This window comes from Ochotona curzoniae, unplaced genomic scaffold (assembly GCF_017591425.1).
Source record: "Ochotona curzoniae isolate NIBS_2020 unplaced genomic scaffold, NIBS_Ocur_1.0 contig_4792, whole genome shotgun sequence".
Classification (NCBI taxonomy): Eukaryota; Metazoa; Chordata; class Mammalia; order Lagomorpha; family Ochotonidae; genus Ochotona; species Ochotona curzoniae.
The window spans coordinates 10431081-10447620 of NW_024466389.1; the positions used below are offsets into that span (position 1 = coordinate 10431081).

Here is a 16540-nt window from a genome sequence, read left to right on the forward strand (position 1 = left end):
CCCAAGCTTTTCTAGGAAGGTTCATTGACACAGGTCACATACCCAGTGCCAGCCTTTATGCCAGGAGCTGAGGAATAGAATGGATAAGACAGAGCGATCCACCCTCATCCATCCCTCCATCCACCTACCCACCTGTTCATCCCTATATCTTTCCATCCATCCACCCATCCATCCCCTCCCCCTTGGGACCTGGCATACCTGTCACCTATCCATCTTGTAATCCATCCATCCATCCATCCATCCATCCATCATCCACTCATTCAACAAATGCTTACTGAGGACCTACTATGTGTCATTATAATTCAAGTGATAAGAAGAGTGTGACATTCAGAAGTCCTGGAGCCAAAGCAGAGTTAACTGAAGTCTCCAGCATCTACGTCCTGCTTGGAAAGCAGGAAGTCCCCTACCTCCTTGGCTATCGAACCTTTCCTCTCATCAGTCTCTCTTCCATGTCCATCACAGAGGGAGTCCTTTCTGCTGCCCTCTGAGGCTGACTGTCCTTCCCTGCTGGCATGGTCCTAGTTGGGAGCAGGCATCACAGCAAGGCCTGGAACCCCATTTGTTCCCTGGGTTTCCTCTGCAGTAACTGGGCGAGTGGAGTCAGGGAGCCTCCCCAACCAAGGGCTCACCTGAACTGTGGTTTGTCTACCTGCCTGGCTGCAGAAACAAGTGCAGAAGGTAGGCAATGCACACATAGCAACGCATGGCATGTACTGCGGAACTCAGATCTTCCCAGGCTATTGCTGTATTATCAGCTTGCCGCTGCCCTTCAACCAGCAGTGCCCTCCCAGCCAGGGGTGCCATACCAGCCAATGCTGCCTTCCTATCCAGCGGTACCCTCCAACCAGCACTGTCCTACCAGGCAACGGTGCCCTCCAGTCCAGCAGAGGACTCAGGGGTGTGGGGCTTTGACTCTACTGATTGTGTCCTGGGCCGGAAGGAGGTAGGAGAAACAAGAAAGGAAGTAGTCAGGGACCACTCCCGAGGGCATGGCTGGGTAAGGGTGGGAGTGGGGTGAGGATGGCCTCAAGCTGAACCTCAGCAGCTTGGAGAAGAGGTGAGAGGGAGAAAGAGCAGACAGCCGGCAGAAGAAAGGGCCTAAGACTCCAACGTTCAAGCCACATCCAGCCGATCAGCTTGGCAACCAATTAGTCTGATTCAAAAAAAAAAAAAAAATCCCCACATAGGGACAAACTGTAATCAAACACCTATTTATAAGGGTTTATTACGATCATTATTATTATTTTACTGAGAGGATCATTCTAAAGCCTGTCAGGTGAACGTATGCTTTCAGATCTTCATAAATGCAAATCGCTCCTTCCCCCAGGGCAGGCAAACAACCTGCAAGCTGTGAGCTGCAGCCCAGCTGCCTTGGGAGGTGAGGTGGGGTCTGCAAATGGTAGGAACAGCCCACTGCCCTTGGGTGCCTCTGCCCACACCCCTCTGAGGGCTGCTGGAGAAGAATTGGCTATGTACCCATTGTCCTTCTGGGTAAACAGAGTAAACACACTGGAGCTAGGAGAGCTGAGAATTCTCCATAGAAAGCGCTGGACCCAGGGCGCAGGGACCCAGGGGACTGAGCCCAGCTTTGCTCCTAGCTGCGCTGGCCTTCCTGGGCTTCACCAATCTGCCCCCTCCCCCTCCCCCGGTCCTCTGCAGGTGCTTCAAGTCCACGCCCTGGACTTACTCCACCTCACCTGGCCCCCAGCCCACCCGTGGGACTCTCCCCCTCCCCGCAGAGGGGAGGTGTAGTTAGTTCAGCGTGTCGCAGGGAGAGTAGTGATAAGCTGCGGGCCCCACACCTCCACTTCTTAGGCCTGGGGAGGCAAAGGTGCCCAGCTGCTAGATGAGGAGGGGGACATTTGTCTCTGCATGAAGGGAACCGCCCTGCCCCTTCCTGGCTGCAGCCAGGGCCGCGGTATCGAGGGGTGGGGGACGGGGAGAGGGGGCTAGAAGAGGCCCCATCATGTTTCCCTGGGCTCTGGGAGAGAGGCTGCCTAATTTGGGAAGTTCCAGGAGGCTGAGTCCTAAATGCGCCCCATGAGGGTGTGCACAGACAGGGAACCTCTGCTATTCCGGAGCCACACCCGGCCTGCCCGACCTGAGGATGGCATCGCCCTCGCCTGAGGGACGCTGCCCCCCTCCCGCCATTCGACGGGGAGTGGAGAGGGGCACGGTGAGGGGTGGTGGTGATCTGCCTCCCGGAGGAGGGTGGGGAGGGAGGCTGGGGCACCAAAGGAGGCTGCAAAGCTGAAGGCTGCAAGCCAGTGGCAGCGGAGGGTGGGAGAGAACTTGGGGTGGGGAGAGGGAGGGTGGGAAACTAGGGGGGAAGGGCGGGGGGGATGGGAGGGGAGCGAGCGCTCCTTCTGCCTGCAATAAATCGGCTTAGCCGACGAGAGCCGAACAACCCAGAAAGGATTAAGGAAAAGTCTGTATAATACAGCCGAGAGCGTGGCGAGGGGAGGGGGAGGGCGGGGGGCGGGGAGAGGGGGGAGGGACGCAGGGAGGGCGGGGGTGGGGGGCGCTCGCGCAGCCGGGAGAGACCGGCGCTAGGCAGAGCGAGCGCGATCGGGCTCCAAACTCCGGCGCTGCCGCCGATCCGACTCCCGGCCGGGTCGCGCTGCGCGCCGCGCTCAGCCCAGCCACCCGGAGCCGCGGCGCGCCGGGAGGACGCCCGGAGCGCTAGGGCGCGGCGCCCCGCAGAGGCCGAGCTCAGGGCAGCCCGGCGCCCCCGCGGCCCGGCCGCAGCGGCATGGGGACGCCCCCACGGCGCCCCACGCTGCCCGCCACCTCCTCGGCCCGCGGCCGGAGGCAGGAGCGCGCCTGAGCCCATGGCGAGGGGACCCGTAGCCGCCGCCGCCACCATCCCGCCACCGCTGCCAGCTCCCGGGCACCATGCGAGCCGCCCCGAGCCTCCGCGGCTGCGCCTGCTTGCTGCTCGCCGCGATCTTGGACCTGGCGCACGGTAAGTGCGCGGGCGTCCGGCGAGGGGGACGCGCGCGGGGACGGCCGCTGGGAAGGGCGCGGGGCCGGGGTCGAGCCGAGCATCGGTCCTGACGGGCAGGCGTGTGGAGCTGGTTCGCTGGCGAGGGAGGGAGGGAGAGAGAGGGGACGGCTGTCTGGCAGCGGGCGCTCGGGGGTCTGTGCCAGGGTCGTGTGTGCTTGTGTGTGTCTTTGTTGGCGTCTATGGGTGAGGGTGTCCGGGAGGGTGCGGAAGTGTATGTGGAGCTGGGAGCGTGCGGGTGAGATGGCGCGGGGTCTGCGTGTATCAGGGGTGTCTCGAGTCGGTGTCAGCTGCGCGGAGATGTGTGAGCCTGTGCTTGCGCCGGCCTCTCCGGAGGGTGTGAAGTGTGTGCGCCCGTGTTAGGGGCGGGCGGCTAGGAGAGGTGTGGCGGTTCACGCGTGTCCCGAGGGCGCGAATGTCTTTAGGGGTGTGTGCCTTGGGAGGGAGGTGGGTGGGCAGGTGGCTCTTCCCCCTCCCCCGCAGGAGTGTACCTGTCTGCGTGGGGGTGCCGAGGGTCGTGTTGCTTTGTAGGGGTGAGAGTGTGCATATGTGCGCTGGAGCAGGCGGCTCAGCGTGAGTGTGTGTGTGTGTGCGCGCGCGCGTGTGCGTGTGTGACCCTCATGGATTTGGTCCCGGGGAGCTAGAGCGAGCCAGCTGGAAGAGGCTGAAAGCGAGCGGGTTCCCCAGAGCCAGCGGTGGCTGCCGAGCGTCAGGGTCCGGGGTTCGCTCTTGCCTCCAGGCTTCCCGCCCAGCGCTGCCGCCTGGTGGATCTTAAATGGTTGCAGCCCATGCAGACGACCCTTGGCACCTTTCGCGCAGTGAAGGGAAAGCAGATGCTGTAGCCACGAACGCTGCTCGAGGGAGGCGGGATATGCTAAGAGCTTCCAGGGGCATGTGGAAACCAGAGGGTGGGCGTCCTGGATTCCCCCGCCCTTAAGCAAGCCTAGCGGCTGCCGTGAAACCCCAAAACCCAAGCCAACTCCAGTCAGAACCCAACAACGCCGCTGCCTCTGAGAGGACCAAGGATGCCTGGTGCCGAAGTGCAGGCACTGTGACCAGCAGGGGCTCAGGCCCGGCTGATGGAAATGGGGGTCAGCTCTGTCCTCCGTTGTCCCGCCCTCCTACCGGGAGATGTCTCACCAGGCTCTGAGAGTGTGTGCTGCGAAGGGGGTCCCAGCGCAGTCCTCACCCCCTCCACCCTGCGTCCTTGGGCAATGCTGGATTCTTGCCCAGAGAAGCTTCGAATTAGGGCTTGGGAGGTGGGCTTGTGGCGGGGGGATGGGGGAGAAAGGCCGTGTACCCCAGAAGGACTGCACGCCCCATACATTGTCCCCTACCCATGGAGTAGGAGACTTTGGAAAGTGGATTCAAACCTCCCCCCCGCCCCAACTTTGGGGTAAGAGCTCCCCACTTTGGATGCCTCAGTAGGGAAGGCGCTGTTGTGAGGAGGGCACGGGCTTTGTTGGAAGGCAGTGGGCCCTCACCTGGACACTGCAGGGAGCAGGCTTGGGAGCTGGGACAGGAGGGCCCCACCCCTTCCCCCAGAGGGACGTGGCAGCGGTGGCGGGGGAGGGGAATACTGGCGCGGGCAGTCTCCACCCAGCGGGCTCTCCCTAGGACTCCTCTGGCTGCCGGGCTGCGGGGCTCGCCTGGCGTCCTGATGCCCTGAATCGCCTCTCGAGCCTCTGCTGGCTGCAAGCAGTCAGAGCTTCGTCTCTGAGCTCCACGGCTCCGGCTGCAGGAAGAGCGGAGACGCAAATCGCGGATGGGAAACTTTGCGTGGCTGGGGCGCAGGGGGAGAACCCCGATCGCCGGCAAACCTCCCTTCTTGGCAGAGGAGATGCGAACGCATCGGGGAGGAGGCTCCCTTTCCCCTCTGGAGCGTGGGCCCACGGTGCGGGGCGGGAGTTCCGGAAGGGTCCACGAGAGACGCCAGAGGCGGGCTGGGCCAGAGGAGGGCGCCCTTCCAGGACGCGGTGACCAGCGGTGCACCTGCCCGGAGCCACCCGCCGGGGGCTGCTTGCGAGGCCGGGGGTGGGGGGAGCGCGGGGAAGGTAGTTGCGAGGCGGTCTCTGCGAGGAAGGGGCACGACCCGTGCGCTCTCGTCTCCTTGGCCCCACTACGAGTCGCCGCGGAAGGGACCCCGACCTGGGAGAGGAGGAGCCCGCGAGGCCGGAAGCTCCTGCGCCAGCTCCCCGCCGCCCAGCCGCAGACTTTCCCTGGGGGAAGTTGGCTTTCTCTGGTCTTCCTGGTTTCTGGGAGGGCCCCCAGAGGAAGGGCGTTTTGACCCCTCCAGGCATTTCTGCTAAGTTCCACACTTGGACCTGTGCAGTGACCCAGGAGGGAGGGGTTACTCGGCGGGGACAAAAGAGGGGGTCCTCGGCTCGGCTTCTTCGGCCCTGGGAAAGTCTCCACGAGAACAGGTGGATGGGCAGCCAGCCTGGCCGGAAGATGAAGAGGGGGAAGTAGGGGCTCTGAGGTTGGTCAGAGCCAGGGGCATCTCTGCTGGTTCTCCGCAGCCGGGTGGCAGCAGGTGGGCGGATTCGGCTGGATCCAAGCAGCCGCCGCGCCGAGCCTGCGGGGGCCGTGCGCGCTAGAGCGAGCGAGCAAGCGAGTGTGCAAGCTAGCAGGTGTGACGATTGCGTCTATTTACTCCCGCCCTGTGCGCCCCAGGTCCGTGCGGGCGCTCGGGTACCGCAGGTTTTCTCCTTCGCCCCGCCCCCAGCCGTAAGCCCCACCCCTCCCCACCCCAGACCGCTTTGCAAAGGAAGGAGTATTTTTTTCCCTCGCTGAGTGGTTGAACTAATGCTTGCGGTTTAACTGCGGAGAATGTTGGAGCTGGAACAAGCTCCAAGAGCTCAAGCTTCGGTGGTTCTGGAACTTGTCTTTCTAAAGCAAGAAAATCCTTGTATGGGCTGTTATTGATTGTGACCCCACATCCCCGCCCCGTCGGCCTGGAAGCAGAGCTGCCCCACACACCGAAGCAGCCTAACCTGAGATCGCTCTCCGACTCCCATAGCTAGGTTGTCCTTCTTCCCACTGCCGGAATGATGTGGCTCAGCAGTGACGAGTGAGACGCAGGGTGCTGGGCCTGCTGCCTTGCAGTCCTCATTCCAGCTACAGGACGGGGGACCTGTTTTCACAGATGGGGAAACTGAGGTACGGGTTTGCTCAGACTTAGGAATGGCAGGGGTAAAGATTCCTGCCGGCTGCATCCAAGGGTTCCTCTGTGGACTCACAGAGTCACCCGCCCTGGGGCAGAAGTGGACAGAGGCCCCAGGAGTGGTTGGGACATCAGTCACGTGCACACGCTGGAACCTTCCTGTTTCTGATGAGATGACACCATGGGGTGGGGGATGGAGGGGTGGAGGACAAGTGAGAGGAGGTTGCTTGGTTTTGTCACCAGGGCTTCCAGGTGTTCAACCTGGGTCCTGGGCAGCCCGGCTCACCATCTTGCCCACCTCTGCTACAGCCCCAGGGCACTCAGAACTTGAATGCTTGTTATATGTGATGTGCCAGGCCTGGGGCTGGCACTGGCAGCAGGGCAACAAAGTCTGTGCCTGTGTGATGCTGAATGCTTGGTGGGAATTGACCCCACTGAGAGGAGAGAATTATGTGTGACACCCACTGAGTTAGGCCCTGTGCCGTGGGCTTGCTGGTTCTTATCTCATTTGATCAAGAAGTCAGAGAGCAGGCTTGCTTTGTGCACGAAAAAGCTGAGGTTTGAAGGTTAAGGCCAGTGGCGGCGTGAGACGGGGCTGCCTGTACTGACCTCTATCCCGCTCTGCTCTCCCCTGGACTGGACACACCTTTGTCACCTCCTGAGTCGCAGCTGCGCAGGAGGCTGCTTCCTGGGGCTTTGACTGCTTCCGGAACAAACGTGGAGATGAAATGGCTTGATATGGAGAGGTATTGCTCCTTGTGCCATCCACAAGGGGAAAGAACCGACATCCGCAGTGGGCAGGGCGCACCTGTCAAGAAAGACCCCCAAGAGTGGCCTCGTTGGTGGGAGGGGTTGCTGGACCTGTCCCCAGAAAGATGCCTGACAACCAGTCCATTAGGAGACCCCTCCCCAACTCTCCTTCCCTCTCTTCTTCCTTCTGTTCTTTTTCAAATGATGAATGATGCTCAGGGTGTTCTGTTAAGTGGAAGAGCTGGGAGTTTTAAATCCAGGTCTGGAGCATTCTGGAAACAGCCGCTTTTCCATCACCCGAGAGAGAATGCAGGGCCTCTACCACGTGCTCCAGGGTGCCAGGCCTTAAATGTTAAAATAGCGGCTGCAAAACCCATGACATCACTTCTGGAGACATCACCAGGGTGAAGTTCCTGAGAAGCAGGGTGTCAAGCTTCTAATCCCTGTCCCTCCAACACGTTCAGTGGGGTCCAGGAGCAGAGGGCTGGCGTGTCCCAAAACCTGCAGGCCACGATTCCAGGTAGAGGGAGCTGGGGGGCAGTACTCAGCTTGAAGGAGCAAAAGACACAGCACAAACCTGGGGGCTCCACGGTCCCCATCCAGGAAAAGAATCTGACAGGTGCCTGTCCGCTAGCCACAGGCCCTACCTCCTGCCAAATTACCTGACATTCTCCAAGACAGATCATCAGACATTCCCTGATCAAGGGTCATTTTAGCGACCCCCTTGGCCCCAGCGAAGGCTTCTTCTGGTACTGAGTCGAGCCTTTCTAGTAGCCAGGGTTGGGCAGAGAATCCCGAGTTCAGTGCTGTGGGCACTGGTGCCAGCCCTAGCCACGGTGCCAATGGCTGCTCAGCTCAGGCAGTGTAGCCCCTGTCTTCCATAGACTCCTCCCGACACCATCTTCATCCTTGCTCCCCGGGGACATGAGCGGTCTGCAGTCAGTGTCTGCTGCTTGCCAGCCAAGGACCCCACTTGACATCCACCCCCGCTTCCTCTGTATGAGGCTACTCAGGAGCCCCCGCTCCTGGAATGAAGGATGGCCTGATGCTGACTGCCTGCAGGTGACGGCCCCCTCCACCTTCTGTCTCTCCCTAGGAGCCTGAGACCTGTGTGTCTCTTCTGGGTGAAGTGTGGGGTGGAATACAGTCTCTCTGGCTCACTCCCCACCACCACCTGAGTCTGCCCCCCACACACAGGGTGATCCATGCAGCCTGCAGGTTTGGAGCTTCCAGCTGGCTTTGGCCTTCAGCCCCTTGGGGGGTCTGGAATGGCTGTGCCAGCTTCCTGTAGGCTCCCTGGTCTGGACACAGGGAACACCCAAGCATGGTGCTTTGAGCTGGATGCTCTTGGGGTCACATGACCGATGGGACCTCCCCCATCCTCGGCTGCCGTCCGGGTGGGTGTTTCCTAGGCTGCCCCACACACTTGGCCTGCTCAGAGGTTTCTGGCCTTGGCTTCATCGGCCCCTGTCCCCTCCCCCACTTCCGCCCTTTCTTGGCTCTGGGAGCAGACATCTGCCCTCAGCCAGCACAGCGGCGGGCTCTCTGTGAGCCTCCCTGGCAGTCCCTGCTCCCCTACATCCTCCGTCTGCACCTCCCACCCCTGCAGACTCAGTGTCCCCCAAGAGTGCCGCCCTCCATGGCATTTTGGGGACTCCTCTCCTGGGGCCACAGGTGGCTCTGGGCTGGCTTTCTCCTGAACAGAGCTTATGTGGGTGGCAGGCCTGGCTGTCAGTTTGCAGGTGCTCAGGCAGCATGTGCTTGCTGAATGAATGAGTGATGTCTCCTGTTTGACTGAGGGTCGGTGCGGACAGTGGGCCATGCTGTTCAGGTACCTCTGCAAAACCTTCATGGTAGGAGAGTGTGTGTTTTGTCTGTCCAGCTCTGTCCACCCGCACTGGCACCTAACTGGCATCTGGCAAATGAATTAGCAGTGGAGGGAGACTAAGAGGCCTGCTGTTCCCTCTGGCTTTTCCATGGGTATGTGTGTGTGTGTGGGGGGGTGGTGTCCTTGATGGGTGATGGTGGGGCATGGGGCAGTTGGGAAAGGAAGGAGGAAGGGAGGGAGAGAGGGAGAAGCAGTTGCTGTGCACCAAGTCCTGGACCAGACACATCCACTCACAGTGTCATAGGAAATCATTGTTTGGGGACATAATGCATTCCGTGTTTTCCAGGTGAGGCAATGGACTCACCTGAGACCACACTGCCAGCAAGGGGAGTGGTGGATTCGCACCCAAGCGCTAATGGGCCCTGAGTGCCTCCTGTAGGTGACAGGTGCAACTGCAGCCCGGAAATCACCGCCCCTGAGCATCCTGGCCATGCCCAGCTGCGTCCAGCACTGTCTGTGTGTGGCAGCCGCCTGGTGTTCCCAGCCTTGCATTTCCACCTGATGGCGGTGTCACGTAGTTGGCTGCTTCTCAGCAGGGTACACTGGAACAAGTTGCTACCTGTCTGAGTCTTTGTTTCCTGATCTTCTCAAAAGAGTTTGTGGTGCCAATGAATGAGATGGGATGTGAACGTACGTGGCTGGGATAGGCCCCTCCCACCCTCCTGGTCTCAGCTAGACGTGGAGACTCCAGAGGGCTGACTGGACTCCCCCTTTTCTCTTCCCTCGGCTGGAGACTGACTTTGGAGCCCAGTCACTGGACCTTGTCACTTGCATTGATGGAACAGCTACCCAAGCTCAAATCTGTCGTGGCAGAGGCCTCCCTTAAGGGCTCGGAGGCTGTTGGCAACCTTATGCAGCATACTCATCAGACAGCAGCACACGATGGTATGCAACCAAGTGGCCAGTTCAAGGGTCCTGAGCTTAACTCCTCTGGGATTAAAGGGGATGGCCGTGGAAGGGAGACCATCTGGAGAAGTGAAGAGAGGGTGGGTGTCAGGTGGGGCACAGCAGGTGCAAAGGCCTAGAGCAAAGAGAGGAGTGCTGTGTGGGTGTATGGGGGTGGAGGCAGTGAGGCAGGTGGCCGTGCTCAAGGGAACAGTCCTCGAGACTGTGGACATGGCTGGAGGATTTGGCGGAGGACTGTGTGCCAGGGTGAGGGGCTGGAGCAGGCGGGCAGCCAGCGAGACAGGAGGGACTCCTCAGAGCAGCGCTCTTAGTGGGTGGACTTGGCGTTGCTGGACCGTCAGAGCCTTGGGAGCCTGCTTTGGGTTATACATGTGGGTGCTGGGATATCCAGGGAAACAGGGGGATCTGGGAGGAAATGCTGTCCTTCTGGGACCACCCAACTCTCATGAAGTGAGGGACCCCTAGGCCTGGCCCAGCCTGAAGTGGGGTACCTCTGTCAGGGCAGACACCTTGGACTCGCACCAAGAGTGATGGGAGTTGGGCTGCTCTCCTGGGGAGAAGCTTCTGGAAGCCCCACAGGCCTGCTCTCTGGGGTCCATCCATGGGCTCATCTCTGACTGCCCCACCTGCTAGTGGGTCAGCCCTGGTGGTCTCTTTGTTGCTTTCAGTCCAGGCTTCTCCGCTACGTCTGTGACCCCTCCTAGTGGCCTCCTGCGGCAGCCTGGTGGGGAGGGTGGCTCAGGCACCCAAGGAGGAGGGCTGCCCTCATAGGGTCTGTATAGGAGTAGCTACTTCCATAGGTGTTGGTCCCCAACTGTGGTAAGACCCCTCAAATGGGCAGAGAGAGGCATGTTTAGACCCCAGGGCCTGGCAGGAGGGAGTATGGTACAGAATCCAGAAAGAGCCTACAGGGGTAGAATGCAACATCTCAGGAAACAATACAATGGTTCAATTGACTAATCCTCCAGCTGCAACTGCTAGCATCCCATGTGGGCGCCAGTTCGTGTCCTGGCTGCTTCATTTCCCATTCTGTTTTCTGCTTGTGGCCTGGGAAGCAGTGGAGGATAACGCAAAGCCTTGGGACCTTGCTCAACTTGGGAGACCTAGAAGCTCCTGGCTTTGGATTAGTTTCAGCCATTGTAGCCATTTGGAAAGTGAACCAGCAGAGGGGAGATCTTTCTCTCTTTCTCTCTCTCTCGGTAAATCTGCCTTTTCAATAAAATAAATAAATAAATATTAAAAAAAAGAATGACAAAGAATTACAGGATCACAGAATCATTGGGAAGCTTGGGGGCTCCATCCCCTTCCTTCCCATTTTAGAGATGAGAAAACTGAAGCCGGAGAGAGGTGTGGCTCCCTTTGGCACACACTGGTGCAGGGCAACAGGTCTGCTCCCCTTAAAGTCCCAGGGGATCCATCAGGTGGCCTCAGCCCCAGAGAACCTTGCTTGGTGGGGAAGAGGCGGGGAGACTGGCCCTGCCACAGTGTGAAGGCAACCCCACCCTCATAAATCACAGGAGAGTTCTGCGAGTCGCCAGGGAGGGAAGCAGCTGAGCCATTGGTTTTTTTGTTCCTTTGCCAAGCTGTTTCCTTTGCCCTTTTGTTTCTGTTTCTGCAGAGGCCCTCCCAGCGTCTCGATGGACTTGGTTGTCACCCATCACAGGCGCTGCCACCATCCCCGCAGTACTGTCCCTTCCTCCTTTCTGCCTGACACGCCCTCCAAGGATAGCACCCAGTGTGGGCTGCCCTGGCATCCTGCGGGAATGGTGGGGCTGGGAGAGAGCGGGAAGAGGCTGGGAGAGAACTGAAGGAGGCTGCAGCCTGGGTACTCATGGCTGTAGAGCCCTCTGGGTTTTGCTAGTGCATATTCAGGCTGCACAATAGCCCAGGGCCAGGTGTTTGGTCCCAAGAACCTGGTGACAAGTTGCTAATTGTGTCACCCAGCACCTAATTCCCTGGGCAGAGGCAGAATGAATGAGCGAGGTGGTGATGGGGTGTGTGTGTGTGTGTGTGTGTGTGTGTGTGTGTGTGTGTGTGTGCAGCAAAGGCAGCCACATCACAAAGACATCTTTGTTCACTCTGTAGCAGAGTCGTAAGTTGGAGTTCAGCATGGAGGGACAGAGGCAGGGGAAGGCAGGTCCCTGGGGCCTACTGCCTGAGTGGGGAGCTTGGGGACAATGGTGGAGAAAGACAAGTGGTCCCAGAGTGGGCCACCCCAGAGTGGGGTGTGGGGACGTCAGTGGCCCCCATATCAGTCTAGGCCCCAGGGAGCAAGTCAATGACTTAGGAAGCTGCACGGCCTCTCTGTCTCTCTTGCCTTTGCACCTTCATACCTGTCCTGTTTCTTGGGGGCCAGGCACTGTGCTGGGTTCCAGAAACCCGAAGGAGGAGGAGCAGGTGCCTGATGGGGACTTGACCCTGTAGTGCTGTGATTGTTCGATCTGGGGCCCCACCCTTTGCACCCTCTGACATTGAAATGCAACTGAAACAAAACGTTCCTTAGCATCTGCTGAACTGAATTCCATGAATCCCATGAAGTTCAGCTCCTCCATCAGGCAGGCCTGCATAGCCAGCTGTGGCTGGTGACCACTGAAAACAGAGGGCATGTCCATGCCAGGCCCAGCACGAGGTTCTGTGGTAGTTAGGGCACACCCTGGGTCTTGGGTTTTTCTTTTTGTTATGTCGGAGGCCATTTCATCTTTGAAGCTGCTCATCTCCTTTTCCAACAAAAGGGGCATGGAGCTGGCCTGCGGCCTTTAGGGAGCTGGAGGGAGCAAGGCTTTTAATAACAGTGGTTTGTTTTCATGGTAATTATTTTTCAATCACCCTCTGTTTCAGGCAAGCGATAGTGGTTTGCCATTTGGAGCGGTGATTTAAATTCTCTCTCTCTTGTAAATGGCTTTATTTAAGTAAAAAAACAAGTCGGAGTTAAAGGAAAATGTTTAAGTATGTAGCTGAACAGGTGGCACAGAGACACAGCAGATCGCTGAAGGTGTGAGCGTCTGCCGAGAGAAACCTGGTCCCAGAGGAAGCCACGTGGGCTCGAGGCAGACGGAGCCACCATTTGTAAAGTCTGTGCCAAGCCAATCCCTCTACTGTGGGTCAGGCTGCAGCAGGACACGCCCACTCCACCCGGGGATTCTGAGAGCTTGTTTGAGGCCGTGTGGGCCCAGGGCTTAGCGAAGGCATCAGGGGAGGGTTAGCTCCTTTGGAGTGAGGAGCTGATAGCCTAGGGGACTGCGTGGGACCAGAGAGGCCTGCCCACCCAGTAGAACAGCATGGTGGCCATGTACAGAGGGACATAGTCAACTTCTGAAGACCTGGCAGAGACATGGATGGAAAAACTTCACAGTGTCAGCCTCCTCTGGCCTTTGTGGCTCTTGTTGGTGCCTCGCATCTGGCAAACCCCAATGGAAGTCTGTACAGAGCAGCCTCCAACTCCCAGAGTGGGCAGACGAGGGAGCCGAGCAGGCTAGGGGTACAGTAGAGAGCCAACCCGCCAAGCCTCTGGCCCCTGCTTGTCTAGCATGGGGTTGTGCTTCGGGCACCCAGCAGTCCTGCTCTCATGCTGAGATGGGAAAGGGAGCTCGCGATTGGCAGCTTTTTCTGTGCGGCACAGTGGTGACGGAAGTGCCTACTCATGTGCCCAGTCCTGGGCTGGGTGCTCAGTTTTCTGTAAGTCAGGGGGCCTGGGGCTTTGAGATGGTGGCACAGACTCTCAAGTGCACGTGCGTTTGGGGGAGGAGTGTGGTGGCAGCGGAGGGAGCACCCCGCAGCCCTGGTAGCCCCATCTGCCTCTCCTCCTCCACCTCGCTGCCCCTCCCCTGCTCCTCCCTGATGGATGCCTTCCTCCCAGGCTGTTCCGGCTTGTCATGGCCAGGTCGTTTTCCACCCCACTTCCCACGGACGTGTTCCTTCTCCTTAGATCCCTGCAGGTCATCTTTCTTCCCGTCCCCAGGAGCCTGGCTCCGGTGCAATCATAAGCAGGCATGCAGCTCTGTCCTTCCAAATGCATTGTCAGGTGCTCTCCACCCTCAGCCGGGCTGGGGAGAAGGGCAGAGAGCAGGAGCAGGGCTGCCCTTAGGACATCCAGCTCCTGCTGCCTTTGCAAGTGTAACGGGCCATCAGCACTTAGAGTGAGCCTCTCAGAGTGGAGCAGCTGAGCTCACAGGAGTAGCCATCTTCTCCTGGGGACAGGTACTCCTGGGGACAATTTCCACTCCCAGCCCCCTCTGCCCAGCTTCTCCGTAGGCTGAGGTGGCTAGCTCATGAATGACCCTCCGTTTCACTTAGTTCGGTCCTCTTTTCCATCTACCTGACTGTTAAAATTGACTTTGATGAGGACTAATATGTGTGTGTGTGTATGTGTCCGTGCAAATTCATGAGATGCTTATACATTTGGTGCTTTTGAAATAGCTGTGACAAATACTGGCGGCAGTTTCTTCCCAAGCTCATTCTCTCAAGTGCGCTAAGCAAGACGGCATGCCCCGGCCCTTCGATGACCCTTGCAGTCCCTCGCAGACACGCCATCTGTCGCCCCACCAGTCCTGCTGCTGCTGCTTGCTCTGCCCCCTGCTTCCCCTTCAGGTGGATCTCGGCCCACCGTGCAGGCTCACGGGCAGGACCTCTCTAGGAGGGCATGGCTCACCTGCTGGGAATGAATATTCCTGGAGGAAAATTCCACCAACAGCCACCCCCTCCTTTGGTCCTCAGTGTCCAAACTGGCAAAGCTCAAGTTCATTTGTTCAGTCCCCCTTTTTTCCCACCTACCTGACTGTTGCAGTTGCCTCTGATAAGAACTCATTTTCCAGTTGAATTTGGGGCACGCTTTCTCTGCAGGCTGGGTTGCCAGTGTGCTGGCTCCTGGCTGTCCATCAGGGTCCCAGGTCTTTAGTGTGGCTTTTGTCATGGTGAGTGTCATTTCTTTGGGAGGCAGCATCCTGGCTGATAAACTCGGGGTACACATGGTGGAAATGGCGAACATCCAACGATCCTTTCACCGTGTGACCTTGGATCCAGCCCATCCCAATGGTCACATCTTCATTATTTTTTTTTAATTTATTTTTTTAATTTTGACAATCCTTACATATTTAATTGGGGTAAAAAAGGTTCAAGGCCTAAAGGGGGATATAGAGGAAGAAGCCCCACCCAGTTTCCCACCCACCCTAAGTCCCGGATGTGGGGCATGCTCTGAGATACTCGATCAAGTGGTTCCAATAGTTCACCATTCATGGGTCGCTGCCAGTCTCGCCACTCCAAGCACGATGTGGTCGTTGAAGAGTCCATTGATTGACACAGTCCCTTCTAGAGTCTCCATTTGCCCAATATTTTGCTGCCAACAGATAGCTGAGGTTGTTGCTTGACTTGTTCTGTCTTTTCTTGGTTAGAACTCTGAGTCCGGTGTCTCGACTGGGGATCTTCATTATTTTTTGAAGGTCAAGGATAAACGGATCCTTGCTTTTCTATTTGATTGGTACAAAGGAACAATATAGGGGTGTGTTGTACCAATCATATGCTTTTTCCCCTCAGTTTTAATTATTTTTCTAGAAAGTATATAACTGAGTTTTTGAAGATGCTTCCCCATGGGGAGCTGAGGCTGTGCTGCAGTAGGTTAGGCAACGGTTTGGGGCCCCAGAGTCTCAAGTTCAAGTCCCAGCTACCCCACTTCTGTTCTGCCTGTCTGTCCATAAGCCTGAGAAGGCAACAGAGGATGGCCCAAGTACTTGGGTCCCTGCCATCCAGGTGGGAGTCCCATATGAAATTCTAGGGTCCTGGCTTCTACCTTGCCCATCCTCACCTGCTCCAGGCACCTGGGGAGTGAGCCAGCATCTTGACAATTCTCTCTCTCCCTTTCAAATAAGACACATGTTAAAAACAAGAAGCACTCCTTTGAGCATCTAGCATCATTCTGGAAAGTACCAGTTTGCTGGTGAGGGACTAGCGTGCTCATGCCATTAGCCACTGTGTGGCTCGCTCCCCCGCTGCCCCGGGGCCTTAGGTCCAGGATGTGAAGGGGCAAGTCTGATAACTCCTTCTGAGAGCCTTGGGTGAGTTTTATGATTGGAAGCAGGCATCTCCTCTCTGGTCCACATTCAGGATATTTAAGCTCCACTTGCTACCCCTGCGCTTGTTACCACATCTCCACCTGTTAGGAGCATCCGGGTTGGTGAGTAGGGAGGCTCTGACAGCTGTTCATTCCATGGAGCATGGAGGGTGTTACGCAGCAGTCTTCCTCTGAGACTGAGCACCTGCTGGGGGTGGGGCCATGCGTGAGGGCTGCGGCCACAGAGAAAAGACCCAGGGCTGTCTCCAAGGCATTCACAGCTTTAAGGGGGCTCATGTGTGAACAGGCTCCGGGAAAACATCAGGCATTCTAGAATCAAAATGGGAGTAAACCAGGAGATGGAAGATCTCTCTCTCTTTCTCTCCCTCTTATTTCTCTCTTTGTAACCCTGTCTTTTAAATTAATTAATTAAAACAAAAGATGAGATCATAGCCCAGAGAGGTTATAGTTGCTCAGGGTGACACAGCTGGTTAAGTGTCTGGGCTTGAATCTATTTGGTTTGTCCCTCCCAGTGTGATCTTTTTGTGACTCGTGGACCCTCTGGGTCTCTCTCGTCCCAATCTTGTGTGTTCTCAGGGGCTCCAGGGCTGCCCTGGCCAGATGTGACCCTGGAGCACTCAGCTGGGAGAGCCACAGGCCTGGCCTCCCGTGCCCCGCAGGCCCTGGGGGGCCGCTCAGCTGGAGTGTCTCCAACCTTATGATTATCATTATTTCCTCACAGCACAGCACTCAAAGGTTCCCACAGAGAGCATGCAACCCGGCGCT

At 57.9% G+C, this 16540-nt stretch overlaps 1 protein-coding gene across 1 annotated transcript in view; it reads left to right on the plus strand.

The window, feature by feature from the left end:
- Window positions 1-2513: 2513 nt before the first annotated feature.
- IGSF21 (immunoglobin superfamily member 21) overlaps window positions 2514-16540 on the plus strand; it is a 213012-nt gene continuing 198985 nt past the window's right edge. The window contains exon 1 of the mRNA XM_040987698.1: window positions 2514-2965. Within this exon, the coding sequence (XP_040843632.1) occupies window positions 2896-2965 (70 nt within the window). The 5' untranslated portion in view covers window positions 2514-2895. The remainder of the gene's footprint in view (window positions 2966-16540) is intronic.